The sequence below is a fragment of the Manis pentadactyla genome, chromosome 5, assembly GCF_030020395.1.
Source record: "Manis pentadactyla isolate mManPen7 chromosome 5, mManPen7.hap1, whole genome shotgun sequence".
Taxonomy (NCBI): domain Eukaryota; kingdom Metazoa; phylum Chordata; class Mammalia; order Pholidota; family Manidae; genus Manis; species Manis pentadactyla.
Window position 1 is genome coordinate 62,752,601 of NC_080023.1, and position 15,973 is coordinate 62,768,573.

Genomic DNA, 15,973 nt, shown 5'->3' on the forward strand with positions numbered 1-15,973 from the left:
TAATAACAATTTTAGATAAACTGTGAATTACTTACATATGGTTAAGACTGGTGCATTTAGTTAGCCTCAGAACATTGAAATCAGTTACATTGTTACCTGTGCATCAGCAAAAGTACCTCAATATCTCAATTTATCATTTGTGACAATAAGTAGAAACAACATTATGGATTAAGGTAATTCACAGCCTTGTTTTAGCCAATAGCTTCAAGTGTATCACCAGTGTGGCTGACACATAGATCAACCAGGGACACTGATGTCACCAAACTGGAAGGCGGCAAAGAGGCCAGCAGCCACTAAGGAGGCAGAGCAGTGCGTGGGGACCCTAAGGATCCACAAGCTGATGGAGCAGGATTATTCAGTTAGCTGGAATGAGTCAGACCACCAGCAGTCTATACTTTGTGCCCAACTGGCCCAATTCAAGGCCTCACTGTGCCTATTGGGGCTCAAACTTTTAGACTTAAGTCCCTGGATGAATCCCAGCACAGAGCAAACCTCCCAGGGCTCCTTTGATGTCCTAGAAATTGCCTGACCTCCCAGAGAGAGTTATTTATGTGGGTGAGTTTAAGCACCCTAAAACCCTAAGAACAGAAAGACTACAACCTTGTTTTTTATCACTGTGGGCTCTTCTGATCTGCCCCTGCAAGTGTGCATGCTTTTTAATATAAAGGTATGAAATATATTAAAAATATGCTGGAAAGGAAACTCCAGGAAAGGGGAAAATACAGTTTGTTTCCTTCACTGACATTTCCCCAGGCCTAGAACAGTGCCTGACACATGGCAGATGCTCAAAAATTATTTGTGAATGAGTAGAAGAATGAGTGTGTTTACCATTTTCTGAGCTCAAGGAGTTTAAAACCTAGAAGGGCTAGGGCAATCAGAAATATACATAATGAAGGTAGTGATTGTGGCTTGTCTCAAGGCAGGTAGAAATTGTTTAGAAGAGAAAGAAAGAGATTCTGTCTCAGTCGATAAGGAGAAGTTTCATGAAGAAGGTTGGGTATTTGTGGGGAAGGTGGGGGAAGCAAGAAGAGGAAAAAAGAAATGAAAGGACTGGGGCATATGCAAAAGATCAGAGTTAGAGAAAATAGCTAAAAGTCATCTCTGATAATAATTAAAACCCCAAGCCAGCATAAATCATAAAGGGAGAGTATGGAGAGATTTGAGAATCCAAGTATATAATAGGTGCCCAACTAATATTTGATAAGAGAAAACCACTTATAAAAATCCCAGTCACAACTTTTTACAATTTTATAAATAATTATATCAATTGACTTTTTAAAAGTAAAGATTTTAAACCTAAAAGTTCTGTGCAAAGTGAAGAAATTGTGGGAAACTCTATAAACATGAAGGGTTTTAGAAATAGGGTTTATGGGAACAGTGAACAACAATGAAACCCTTCATGACCTTCTTCCTAAAATGTTTGCTTTCACATTACATCAGTCACCAGGACATAACATAAACCATACAAATGAGCTTTCTTGGCTTCCTTTTTTTAATATAAGGAATGGATTATTTCCTAGGTTTTGTTTTACTCTCATTTTATTAAAAATGTTGGCGAATAATAATTCCACAAACTGCACCTTGAGCAGGACCATATCTGTGTGTTCATCATTGTACCTCCAGCTTTTAGCTCTACGTAGCACACAGGAGATGCTCCATAAATATTTCTTGAATGAATGAGCCAATATTTTTTGAGGAGGGCCTATGTGCAAAGCTCTAAGGAGGCATTCTGGAGCAAGTACAGATGTAGTCAAGGTTCCTATCCTCAGCGTTCACAGCCCAAGCTGGGGATGGGGTGGGACTGTGGGCAGGGAACAGGCACAGGCATAAATAGCTTTGCTGAAAGACAGGGAGTGGTAACCACAAGCAGCATGTTAAAATCATGTAAAAATAATAAACTATTTAGATGTCATTTTATGGTTTATGTATTATCATCATTTGATTCTCTGAAAATGGGGGAAAGAAGGGTTAATTTTTAAAGTACAGATTGCAGGGGTGAGAAGGTGGGGTGGGTATTGACAATAGGCCTGCAAAGGCATAGAGGAGATGGGATTTGAACTTGGTCTCAAGGGATGGGAGGTAATGAGAGCTAACCCTTGTTGAATAAGTACTATATGCCAGGCACTGTTCAAGCACTTGACTGGCTTAATCAGTAGATAATGAACTTGGTCCTCAGAACAATCTCTGTAGTAAATGCTGCCATCTTACAGAAGAGGAAACTGAGGCACAATCAAGTTAAATAACCTGCTCAAAGACTCACAGTTAGTAAGTGACAGAGCCATATGTCTGGTTCCAGAACACCAGCTCTTAACCAGAATGGCATCTTGCAGTTTTTACAGGTAGCTCAAGGTGCTGCAGGTGGTGGGGGGAGATCCAGGGAGAAGGAAAACCTAAGCAGCTGGCAGAAAGGCCTTGTGTTAAAGTGTGGCCACAGTGTTCGGGTTGCAGTGAATTTACAGAAGGTTGGCAGGGAAGTTTCAGAGGATGACAAGGGCAGAAAGGTAGGAGGAAATGGCTATCAGCAGAGGACGGCCAAAAACACCATGTGGCATTCATGCCAAGATGTTAGAATATTTTATGAATAGGAGTATTTTCAAGATATATGATTTATGAAAACAATAGGTCCCACCTTTAAGCTTACCATATGCCAGGAACTGTGTTTATTAATTCTTGGGACTTACCTCATGACTCCTGACTGCAGCTCTGTGAGGTGGGTGAGCTGATCATCCCTGTTTCATAGATGAGGAACCTGAAGCTTAGAGTAAGTGCCTCCCTCTTAAGTTATCTGTTTGACTCCTCAAACTCTTAAACACCTCACTTGAATACCTCTGTGTTAGGTGCCAGAAAATGATTGAGGAGGTATGTAGAGTGTGATACCTTTTCTTTAAAAGAAGAAAAAATATATGAACGAAACTGTAAGCAGTGGTTACCTTTAGAGAGTAACATGCAGGGAGTAGTAAGACTCATTTTCTCTTTCCCCTTGCACATTTTCTGTATTATTTTCATTCTTTACAATAAACTAATGAATATATACTGGTTTAATAATAAATTAGTAAACATTACTAATAAATAAATTAATTAAAGTATTGATTTCAGCATATATTATTTTAAATAATTAAAAATGAAATAAAAGCAAGGGCCAAACTTACAAATTCATTACAGGAATTTGGAATATATATATATATATATATATTAAGACCTCTTGAAGGTTTTTTAACATGGGCAATTTTGAAGAATAATTATTGAAAAAAGAAAATATGGGTCAGGTTTAGTTACCTGATTTTTGTTTTTGTTTAATTTTTCCCCTTTCATCATGATTGACAACCCACAAGCATCCACTGACATACGACGTTGGATCGAGCGTTACTTCGCTTTGTCGGATTCTAAACCGCGTAATCCTCTAACATAGCACATCAGCTGCCTGTTTATTGTGCTCAGTTGTTGGCTTCCCTGCCTCTGCCCGAAGCACCGCAAGACAGGGGTTTCTGTCTGTTCTGTCCGCTGCTTCAGCCTTAGCACCTGGAACAGTTTCTGCATAAAGTAGCTGCTGAATACTGTTGAATGAATTATAATTTTCTAAGATACTTGATCTTTTAAAGCAGTTTAAGTTCACAGCACAATTGAGTGGAAAATAGTGTTCCCGTAGAGCTGCTGCCTCCGTCCTTGTGCAGCGTCGCCCATTATCAACATCCCCGCCACAACCGTGCGTTGTTACATCGATGCATTTTCATGGACGCATCATTATTCCCTGAAGTCCAGAGTTTACATTAGGTTCACTCTTGGTGCTGCACATTCTGAGGTATAACGTCACGTATCCACTCTTATAGGATCATTCAGTGTGGTTTCACTACCCGAAACATCGCAGCTCCGCCTGTGCATCCCTTCCTCCCTCCTAACCCTGGCAACCACTGATCCTCCTACTCTTTCCCGAGTTTTGCCTTTTCCAAAATGTCATGTTGTTGGAATCATACAGTACATAGCATTTTCAGTTTGGCCTCTTTCACTTAGTCATATGTATGTCTTTTTTGGCTTGATAGTTCATTTCTTTTTAGAGCAAATAATATCCCATCGTCCGGATCTGCCACACTTTATCCAGTGCATTATAATCTTAGGCCAAAAATGAGGGACAAAGCACTCATCTCCTAAAGGAACAGCAGTTCTGTTGAGTGACCTTCGGGACTTGGAGACGGAAGGCGGTGGGGGTCACGGGCATGGCGGCTAGTGGCTTTTGGGTGGACACTGAGTTGGTTCATCCCATGAGCTAGTTTCTGAGCGCCTCCGCGGCCAGGCAGGTGCTGGGGTCTGGAGGACAGTGGAAGACAGGCAGCAGCCCCCGGGCGTGGCGGCGGCCGATGTTCTCACGCAAGGCTCTCTCATCTCTCCGCTCAGGTTGAGGAAGGGGGCAAAGCGGCCTTGGTGAGCTCCAGACTGCAGGCCGGGGATGAGGTGGTGCACATCAATGAGGTCGCGCTGAGCAGCTCCAGAAGGGAGGCCGTTTCCCTGGTGAAAGGATCCTACAAGACCCTCAGGCTGGTGGTGCGCAGGTAGGCAGGGCCCGCGCCCCTGGGGCCTCCTACACTTCCCCTCATCTGCGCCTCCTCGGGGCCAAAGAGCTGGTTCTTCAACTTGTTCTTTATGCCTTGCCCTGTGGATCTTTGTGCCTTCCCTCTCCCCCACCTCCATTTTCCCTATTTTCTTGCCCATCTTGTGGCCTGTGGGAGGAAGTTGGATAAAGAAATTTCAGACAGTACTTGTCTTTTGAAACACCTGCTCTCCCAGCAGGTGGTGGCTTGGCAGAGTCCCGCCTCACTGTACTTCCTGCATTTCTGGGCTCAATGAAAAGTGACTCTGATCCCAGATGTGGTCAGAGGTCTCTGAAGCATCGTCTCCCTGTGGGACCAGAGAACGCAACTGGCGTGGAGCTGGGTGGCATTTCACTGGCCTTGCCTACACTTCTTTGGTCATCAAAACAAGCGAATTCCTTCTTCCATTTGTTTTGTTTTGTTTTTGTGGTTGAAATAGTGGTGGTTCCTTACAGGAAAATGTTTCGGTTGTGATTGGTTACAGTGCCTTAAAGGAAGTTCCCTGCTCTCAGGAAACCAAATCTTGGTGGAGGGAATACTTATGGAAAGGGGAAAGGAACTTTTAAAACCACTATTACAAGCTAAGCTTTGCAGGAGTGGTTTGCAGGTTAGCGCACTTGCCCTGGAGGGGAGTACCCTGAGGTAGCTGACGCTCTCCCCTGTCATAGGTCATAGGCCAGAGCTGACAAAAGCCACTGAAGGAGGCAGCGCTGATAAGTGGAAGAGCCAGAAGGAGTCCAGATGCTCCTGGTTCCATTTCACCAGGTCACTTGTGCATCATTACCTTGACCTGCTAAGCCCTAGGCCTACAGGTTTTGCCTATTTAGGTATTTCTTCATTAATCAGGCTTGGCTGCCTCACAGGGCAAATGATTGGTATATTTGAGAATGTTCAAGTTGGCTGAAACTTCAGGAGTCATTAATCAAGCCACACCATTTTTAAGCTGTGAAAAGTAAGCTGGTCTCATCACACCACAGATAGTCTCTTAAGGGGCCATACACCCCGACATTCATTCATTCCTCAATTTTTACAGAGTGAGCCGCCAACTAGGGGAGCAGCAGCTCCTCCTAAGCACAAAAAACACAGCCAAGTGTGTGGTCCCCCCACATCCCCAGGCTCTAGTGACTCTCCTCAGCGTGCTGGGCTGTCTGGTTTCCCTTCAGGGCCTTCTAACCAAACACTGCTTTTAACCAGTGATGCAGTGGCTCAGAGCATAGGTGCCAGAGTCAGATCAGGTCTGGGTCCAAATATCAGGGCTGTCATCATCTAACTGCGTGACCTTGGGCAAATCACTTAACCTCACAGAAGATTCAGTTTCCTAATCTTTAAATGGGGGCTATAATGCCTACTTTACAAGAAAGTTGGAAAGATTAAATGCAATACGCTACACGGTAACAACAGGTGCTGCTATTATTTATATTAGTATTGGCTAGCTCTAGGCATAGGCCCATTCCCAGTGGGTCAGGATTTGAGTAAAGCAAGCAGCCATCCCAAACATTATAACCGATTTCTCAAACAGATGTTTAGGAAGGCTCAGGATCATCAGGCCTAGTCCATGTGTCCAGAAGAGGGTTGAAGGCTTTGAACTCACTTTGTCATTGGAACCCACAGCCCAATCTTAGATCACTGGCATTTATCTCTTGAGGACCGAAAGCAGAATCCATACTCCCACCGTTGTTTGAAGGACCTCTGGTGATAGATTAACCTCTAGAGAGGGCCACCGTGTTTCCTGCTATGAAAACTAGTTATTCTGGCTTCTGGTTATGGCTTCTAGTGGATGACAAGACATTTGAATTTCTTCTAGCAGAACTTGTGAAAGGCATCCTGGGGTTGAAATCTAGCCTAGTTATTTGCAAACTGTATGGCTTTGGGCCTCTTCAAGCTTCAATTTCCTCATTTATAAAGTGGAAATAATAAGTCCTGCCTCAAAAGGGCATTATGAAGATTAATGAATAAAGTATGAGTACACAGTAGATGTGCAATGGCTGATCGCTGTGATCCTGAATTGGTTTAGAGAGGCATGTGGTGACATGGGGGAGTATTGCTGTGCTACTGAATATTCTGGCTGCCTAGTTATCGAAAAGTGCCTCCTGCCTTTATTCCCTTGGATAATCTGCTATGAAGGGGTGGTCCCCAGCCTTACAGTTACAGAACTGGGCATGACAGTGCCCAGGAGCTCACAGAATTTGAGAATTTCAATTCACAGGAAATTGAAATTACATACAGAATGTCAATGCACTAACTCACTTTGAAAAAGATAACTCTAAGTAGGACAAGCATCCTACATGGACCAAGTGTCAGTATATTTTATCCCCACAAGAAAACTTAATAGGAAGTCTGACCATAATTAGGTCAGGAGGTTGTGTGATGGTCTCAGACTCAGAGTGAAGGGGGTGGGTCTGGGGCTCCAGTGTGTGCTGGCATCAGCTCCAATGGCCAGGTGGCCCATTCCCATCAGGGGCGCATCTGCCAGGCAGCCCCTGTGCACATACTCGGTGAGTCAGGGCCTTTCCCCTCTGGACTGCAGGGAGTCTGCTACCGAAATGCTCCCATCCAATCTCCTGTCTTCTCTGCCAGTCCACACCAAATCCCCTTTCTGATTGACACATTCTTTCTTTAGACATGCTAATGTAATCGATAAGGTTACTAGAGTGCTTGCACTCTGCTTCTGGTGTGGGAAACATTTTGTCTCTAAGATACCTCTTGAATATGCCTTATCTCATCTATTATGTTTTGATGTTCATAGCTTAATTCTCAGTGTTTGAGGAGGAGTCTGTCTTTACTTCTCACACATACTTAGAGATGGGGATCATGAACATGTCTTGGTAGGTGTGGATGGATGTTCCACCTCAACCTTTCAGAGAACTGAGCAGAGCAGAAACCCCTGGGCTCTGGATTAATCCAGCTTTGTACTAGTAAAGCTGTCACCTTCCTGAAAGTCTTGTCTTTATACCCTGGTACATGTCATGTTCTGACATTTGCTCATTCATAAATGAATTTATTCATTTATACATGAGCTATTTCATTTACTAATTTTTCTTCTTTTCCTTAGTGATCTCTGTACTTTTAAAAAAGATTGCAATGACTTCCTAGAAACACAATTGGGGGGTCTGTTTCCTAGAGAAATTATTTGTGTAATAGAAATATACATATAAGCAGCTCTACCTGTACCTGCTCTTCTCCCCTTAAAGTGAATTTTGGGTGGGGAACAGCAACACCTCACCTCCTGAGCTTCCACATCTATCATAAAAATGCCAAGAATGCAGAGCAGAGTAGGGGTGTTTATGTAAGTTTAGAGGGTATCTTACTCAGTGACCAAAAACAATCACAAGTAGGAACCCCTTCGTTAAAGGCTACAGTGAGAAGGGAAATGTAAAATCTCAAGTGAGTTGTGGGTCAACGCCCTTCCCAGCCCTGCTGACCCTTAAAGAAGGCAGAGTAGAGTCCTCTGGGGGGAGAGAGTGGGAGGCACGGGGCGGGTGCTGGGGAAACAGAGAATGTGTCTGCTGTGCACACAAAGGGGACGTTAGCCAGCCAGTGGTGGGTAAGTGATCACATAAGACGTGGGCCAAAGAAAAGGCCTTCCAAAAGGAAAACAAACATCTCCCGGCCTTAGCAAAATTGAAGAAGGAAAACCTTCATGGAATGCAAGGACAGTACAAAGGACTTAAATTAGGAAAGCAGACATGTACACAAATAAGACTCCAAATCCTTTCTAAAATCAACAGAGACTTTATTTGGCAGATATGTGTAAAATACATGTCTTAAAACCAGGTAATGTTTAAAATGGAAACTAACAAAGGAAAGGGTCTTCGGGTTTAATTTAACATCCCTGAGGGTGATGCCAGGTTCTATCATGGAATTCTCACTGCTGTTTGTGGATAACCTGCAATTTAAATTAAAAACTAGGAGGCTACTATTTCCCTTCAGAACAGATCGTTGAGGTTAGCTACTGGGTGCTCATCTAAGCTCATGTTTACCTTGAGCTGGAATTCAGGACCCTGATTTGAATCAGGTAATTAGAATGGTATTGCAACCAGTGGATCTGAAATCCCAATTCTGAACTCCCCACAATCCCATTTTTCTTGGCAAATCCAAGCCCCCAACTTTCTGCACCAAGGTGCACTCCTACGTGTGGTGCCGGTGGTTTGTTGGCTTGTGTGGCAAAGAAAAGTTTTGGGGTATATTTCACAGTAAGTGTTTGTATTTGTTTCCCAAGGTTCATGTAAGCCATGTGAAGGTCGCATTTATTATTTTTAGGAGAGAGGGTGCATGAGGTAGTGACGCAGGTTTGACACAGCCTGGATTTGAAGTCCAGGGGCATTAGATACTAGCTCTTTGATCTGGGCAAGTCATTTCATCGGTCTGATTCTTGCCTCACAGGATTGCTCTGAGGGTTAAATGAGAAATATGTACATGCATTATATAGCAGTGATTAAAGCGTGAACTCTCCTGAAACTGGGATACATATTTATTAAGTAAATCACCTCTTGTGAAAAGTCTACGTTAATCTCTAGAACATAGTATATGATTGGAGTCCCAGTTAATGGGAGCGTTGTGGTGGGGGAAATGGTCTTTCTGGGTGTAAGAGGCAGTATGCCTGATTCAGAACAGTAAGCAGAGGATAGGGAAAAGTGAACCCATTTTCAAAATAGAATCTTACTCCTAAAGCTTCCTACCACCTCTGCAGATATGATACAGCATTTCCCCTTTCCACACATTTATTTTATGAGTTGATGTGTTAAAAGGGAATGTTTATTTTTATTTGACTGAATACATATGCATGTGGGTGAGGAATAGGAATAGATCACATTTTACCTGGAAAAGAGATTGAGGAGAAAGGAGGATTAAATTAGTGAAAAACAATAAACTTCTGCCTAAAATATGTGTATTCCTAGGCTATGTGACTTGCCCTGTGGAGCGGGGCCAGACAGAGTCTAGGTCTTGTCTCTTGGAGCCCATGGCTGTGCCTGGAGATAGAAATGAGGGAACTGCATCCCAGATGTGCAGCGACTTGCCCAAGGCCACATGCTTGTAGCCACAGTAAGAATCTTTGTCTCTGAGAACATAGGTTTTGGGGCCTCTTGGGTCTTCAGGCAGTGAACTCTGCTTCCTGCCTCACTGCCTCCTCCATTTAGAAATATTTGTGATGCTTAAAAAACAAACAAAAAAACAAGAACAAGAAAAACCCAAAATTGATTTTTTTAACTCATCTAGGAAAAACTGTTAAATGAAGAGGTAGTTCTCACTGATGCTGCATTTCCTATGAGGGTTCAGAGGAAATGCACTTCGCTGCCTTGTGCTCCCAGCTGACCTGAGCTTCTCTGTCAGCCTCTGGGAAGAAGCCTATTGTTGCTTCACTATTGCTGCCTCCCTCTTAAAGAAAATGGTGATGAAATTAAGTTTAGCACAACCCTCAGGCCCACATGCCTCTGAAAAAAACCATTCCACATTCTGAGGGTTAGCAGAAGAGTTCTTTTTATAACTGGGTGAGCTGACATTATTGGAATGGAATGGGTTGGATGGCTCACACACTTGCTACCTCTCTGTCAGATTTCTGTCACTTTGTTATGTCTAGATTAAGTTGTGAGACTGTAACTCACCCAGAATTTACAAGTCAGTGATCTTGAAAGAGGCATCTGGTAATGAACAGAATGCTTTTTAGGCCCTCTTAAACAATACAAAATTAACTCTATAAACTATTAACAGATAAAGGAGTTTGCAGACCAGTTCCTTTTCCAATCCAGGGTTACAGTTTATAAAAGAAAGTGATGTCCTAGAATATTATCACTATCCCCTCCCACACCCTTCTCACTGATGGCCACTTCTTCTCCCCTCTCCACCATTTGCCTGACTCTGTTCTCTAAAAACTATCTATATTCTTAAAGCAACTTACTCTGATTAACCACCTGATGCCTCCTTTTAACTATCTTAAGGCAGTTTAAAGAAACAATTTATAAAGAACTCTAAAAAGTAAATTGAACAGAATTTCCTATTTTTAAAGCAACAAAGTTTGAAGGGAGGATTGAACTTTTGTAGAACATAAAAAACATCTGTTTTTCTCCTCATAAATTGACACTCTCTGAGCCACATTGTGCCAGCACCAAGTTGTCAGTTCTCAGATATGAAATGGTCAACAGCATGCAGAACAGAGCTGCGTATCATTTGTGTTCTGGCCATGATATTGTGGGCACAAGTCAATCTCTCCGAGACTAAGTTTCTTTGAAAATGGAGAACAGTAATAATATGTCCCCTGCTGAATTGCTGTAAGGATGAGGTAAGATAGGATATGTGCAAATGTTTCACTCTGTTAAAATATTAAATCATTATTCCATGAGCATCATTGCCCAGTCCCAGATCATGAAAATTTACCTGAATGCATTCTTTTATGATTGTTCTGTTTCATGCACTGCTTTGACTTGTTTGTGCCAATAAGAACATAGGAGTTTTAAAGTTTCTGATTATAACCTTCTGATAAGAGGTAATGTACTTTTTAAAGGACAGTACCCACTAGGCTCAAGGTCAGAATTTTTTTTAGAAAGACCATCTTCTCTGGAGAACTTAAGTAGAAAGAGTTCTGATTCTGAACCCAGTCGAAGCTCATCAGTGGGAGACTGAGCTACAGGAAACGAGCCTCAGACTGAATAAGGGGGCTTTCTAGGCAAGCATCTTTCATCTTCTGGTGTCTTTGTTGCATCGACTCAAATAGGTAGGTTATATAGCACATGAGCAGTTTGAAAATGTAACATTCTTTAGATGGCACGATATGCACGCTGTGGGAAAATTATGAAGTCAAAAGATAACTCTCAAGTGGGCAGGCAGTAGGAGCTGAAGAAACAGAAAAGGAGCGATGATCTTTCTATAGGCAACTGTCAAACTGTTCTTGAAGCTCCAGGTCCTTACCTGTGTGCACAACACACGGCCTCCTCCACCTCACCCGCATGCAGAGCTAAACGAAAAAGATTTTTGCCCCATTTAATTCCAAGAATTGGTGCTCAGGATATAAAAAGAGCCCCATGCTGTGCTCTATGGCTAAGTCCTTCAGGGAGAAGAGGGCGTGTTACCCCGGTTCCCCTCTGCGGGGACTCAGAGCTGTAGTGGCGGCCAATATGGCCAAATATTTTATACATCTTTTCATGTCTTATCTTTCCTGATACCTCCCGCCTCCAGCTGCCCCCCTCATGCTTGTGATGGCCCTCTTAACCCCCCATCATCACCTCACTTGCCCTTTTGCTCTCCTACTCTTTGCAGTTCTTGAGCAAAGGACTAGCAAATACCTGGGATGTGAATGCAAACCCCGAACTGCAGTACAGTTTGCGTCCCATCTCAGGACCCAGGACTAGACTTCCCCAAGGGGACAGCAGTACAACTGAGAACTGTGGTAACTAAGCCTTGAAACATTTTTCCACTTGAGCAAGTGGGCGAGAGAAGGGGAAGGAGGCAGCTGCAGTGGCCTTTGCCCCCCAGAAACTTTTCCAAGGGGCCTGGCATCATGGGAATTTGCTCAGTATGCTTTGAGAAGGTATTTCAATCCTGCTGGGACCATACTCAGAGCAGTTTTTGGCTTCCCTGGAGTCCTAGGTTTTAATGTCACTGTCTAGAAGTATAGTGTTTGATTTCCTAGCCAGTTGTTCCTTCCCATGGAAAATTCATCTAACACATTATTAAGTTTCCTGAGAGGTATGCAATAAGACTCCCTTACTGTAATGAAAAAGAAACATTTTTTTTCCCTGTAGCACATAGTGATAACCACTATTTTTATTCAGTGGGTTACATATGCTCACTGGCTATGCACTGAGCACAAGCCACATTCAAAGGAATGCCGTATTACTTCCCAGTGAGGGAGGTTTGATTAAAAAAGACCTGGTTCCATTCCTGGGATGATATGGTTTTACTTCAGACAAATGTATTCCAAGCCAGAGCCACAACTCCGGTCCAACTGTTACAGAGGGGAATTCAAATATCTGTCTGAGACTTTACAAAGGCTATGAAGGCTGGGTTCTGAGTGAGCTCACACAAAATTGATGGTGGAATCCTTACCCCCAGTTCTAAATGCAGGCACGTCGGCTACAAAAATAGCTGATGATTCTGATTTAGAATATGAACCAAACATTTGCAATTCTGCATCCTTGAATGCTGGTTTGAAGCTTTTGGTTCTCAAACTTGGCTACACATTGGAATTATAGAGAGTCCAATGCTTTGACCAATACTTGGGCCACACCCCCAGAGACTCTAATTCAGATGGTAAAGAGTATAGCCTGACATTGGACTTTTAAAGCATAAAACTTTTAAAGCTGCCCAGGTGAGTCCAATGTGTAGTAAATTTGAGAGCCACTGGTTTAAGCTGTATGTTGAAGTGATAAAGAGAAACACATAGGTAGAAACTAAGAAGAGAAAGACACACAGAGTGGAAGGGGGCATAAGGGAAGTTGTGGGAGGAGAGTTAAGAAGCAAACCCAGAGAGGCAAGGGGTAGAGCAGAGCCTCCTTAATGGTGGGGAGCCAGTACAAGAGCATGGACCCTGCTGGGAGGCCTCAGGACTGTCAAGGATCAGGCTGGGGATGGGCTGCCCCACCAGCCTCCTGCTCTTGCATTTCTACGAGCTCTGTTGCTCATCACTGCTCTATGGAGGCTTAAGTTTTGAAAAGATCATTCAGTGATGTTACTACTAATCAATGGGAATGGACAAGGGAGGGGTGGTGGACAGGCAGCCCTTGTCCTAGCTCTGCCGCATGAACACCTGTGACCTGTGCCGGGATCACATGCTGTTGCTCTGGGAGCTCATTTTTAGCAGCAGGTGTTGGAGCCAGTCGTCTGTTTCGAGCAGGTAAAACCATCCCCATCAGCCTGCAGTTGCCATGTTTACTGTATGTGCCATTGTGGAATGGTCCCCCTCTGAAGCAAACCAAAGAACGATGGCTTGACACCGCTGGACTCGTGCCATCTAATGGGACATGCTGCATGAAGACAACGGCAAGAGGTACTAGAGTGAGTCAAGCCCGTGAGCACTGATCGATCCTTACAGAATATCTGTTTACCTCATCAGTCCCTGATTTTTAAAAATCACACTTTGTATAGCCTTAGCATTAAGTCCCCCCATTTCTTGGGAGTGAGGGGTAGAGAAATGCTTTCTGCAAAGAATTGTTAAATACCACCCACCTTTAAAGTCAGCACACATGTCCTTACTGATAATCAGAGCTTTGAAGGTCCCAGCAGTTTTGTCCCATTCTGGCCAGTTCCACTGCTCTACCATCCTATTTCCTTCTGGGTTATATATTTTTATGTCTTATTTAATTACAACTGCTCCAAGAGCATAGGGTCCTAGGAAGGTCCTGGGAAGAGGTTTAAAGTATAGGTTTGGGATCATTAAGAGTCCCACCCTTAGCCTTTAAAAGACAGAAACCCCGGGGTCCATCTGACTTGAGATGACCCCTGATGTTCCTTTTCCTTTGACCTTTGCTAATTTAAGTGGCATCCTCAAATGTGTAACTGTCATCACCTGTCTCCTCAGGGCCCTGTGGCCTCTGGAGCCCTAGCATGTGGCAGTTTTGAGGAGCCTCGCTCATGCTTAGTAAAATCACACCCTGAAGGCCGGCCTCTGTGAGCCTACACTTCTGTCACCAAAATGTTCAGGTGCCTTGCTGGTTTGCAGGCCCATGTCGCTCTCTCTCCACCAGCTGCCAGATTGCTTAGGACGGTTTGTCATTTTTCCCACCCCACTTTATTCTTTTGTCAAACTCCCTTCTGGTGCACTGCCAGCTTAGTGGGTGGGAGGTGTACCATTATCCTGGGGCGGGGCTCCGGTGGACAGCTGCTTGGTTAGCGTGTTTATTATTCATGTAGCAAACTTGCTCCGTTTTCAGGAAGACTGATTCTAAGGAGCATTTGGAAAAGATTCTTTGGAAATGTTTCTTTAAAGGTGCTTCTTAGGAATCACCTGTTGTTATCTATTGATTGTAAATAGCAGGGCCTACAAGTCCTGGATGCCTAACACAGTCTTTCATGGAATTATCATAGGAGTGAGACATTTCATAACATTTTGACCTTCACCTGCATAACCTAAAGGAGCAAATGGTGACAACAAGTCATTATTTCTTCACTAGTGGCTGCATGTTATTTAAGTTAAAAAAAAAATGAAGAAAAAAATTTGTATCAATTTTTCCCATTTGACTTTCTCCCTCACTGCCCTCAGGTGTTGGCCCAAGTGTCTGCCTTCCCTTTACAGCCAATTGAAAATTGCAGCTCTCAAAAAAAAAAAAGAAAATTGCAGCTCTCTTCCTACCATATCCCTGTTGCTCTTTAATTTTTATTTCTCACCTGTGAGGCATACACTCACAGTTACTCTGCTTTCCTCCCATTAAAATATAAACTCCATGCTGGCATAGATTTTGTTCAGTGTGGAGTCCCCAGCCCTTGGAATAGTTCCTGGCATATGATATATGCTCACTGAATAATATTTGTGGAATGGAAATAAAAAATATACCTAATAGCTGCTGTGTGACGTGGTGGTTCTGAGCACAGGCTCTGAGACAGCTTGCCTGACTTTCAATCCCAGCCTTCCCATTTACTAGTTAAGTGCCTGAAGCTCCCCCACCCTTTGTTTCACCATCTGTAAAATGGGCATAATGATAACCCCTTCGCTGGTGTAGTAAGTTGCTAAGTAAATGCTGGCTGTTGTGAGTTATGTCATTACACAGAGTTAGTGCTTTTTCCTACATTCAGAGTTCATAGGGTTGGACAGGCCGGGCTTATCCCCCCTGCCCTCTCTGATCCCTTATGGTCAAGAGTCTCGTCTGCACTTTTCACCAGTATTCCCCCCCAGAGCAGGATCCTATCTGAAGCCATTTCTGCCCTCTGTGAAACGAGGCCCACCCAGGTCCCTCCCACCTTTCTCCCCCATGCCTCCCCTTAGCGAGGTAGCGTCTCCAGTGCACACCTGGGCGTTAGGTCCCGGGGCCTGGCTCTCAGGACGCTCCCCATGGCAGGATCTGGCCCCGGCTTCTGCAAGCCTCATTGGAATCGGGGCCTTCGTGGTCACTTTGCCACAAGGAGGTTTGGCGGCCTCCCCGGTGTGCCCCCCGCCAGTGGCCGAGCGGTGCGGTGGTTAACAGGAGTGCTGGCTTTGCTTCTGCCAGAATCCGGCCTGCAGGGCAGCCCCGAGCACTGAGGTCTGGGCCAGCTGACTTCGCTTCTCACTTTCCTTTTCTTTCCTCTGGGAAGGGAAGACAGTCATCCCTACTTTGTATGAAGCTGGTGACAATGAAGACACAGGTGTAAAGGCCAACCCTTGGCCCTGGGTTCTGTGCACTCGCATTCAGGCAGTGACAGTTTCCAGCAGATGCTGGCACTAGAAATCAGCAAATACTGTCACTTTACCCAGTTCTTTCCTC

General features: G+C 43.9%; 1 protein-coding gene across 1 annotated transcript in view; it reads left to right on the forward strand.

Annotated features, from left to right (window-relative positions):
* LOC130683961 (protein Shroom3-like) overlaps positions 1–15,691 on the forward strand; it is a 123,493-nt gene extending 107,802 nt beyond the window's left edge. The window contains exons 2-3 of the mRNA XM_057503248.1: positions 4,390–4,544; positions 15,496–15,691. Of these exons, the coding sequence (XP_057359231.1) occupies positions 4,390–4,544; positions 15,496–15,691 (351 nt within the window). The remainder of the gene's footprint in view (positions 1–4,389; positions 4,545–15,495) is intronic.
* The last annotated feature ends 282 nt before the right edge of the window (positions 15,692–15,973 follow it).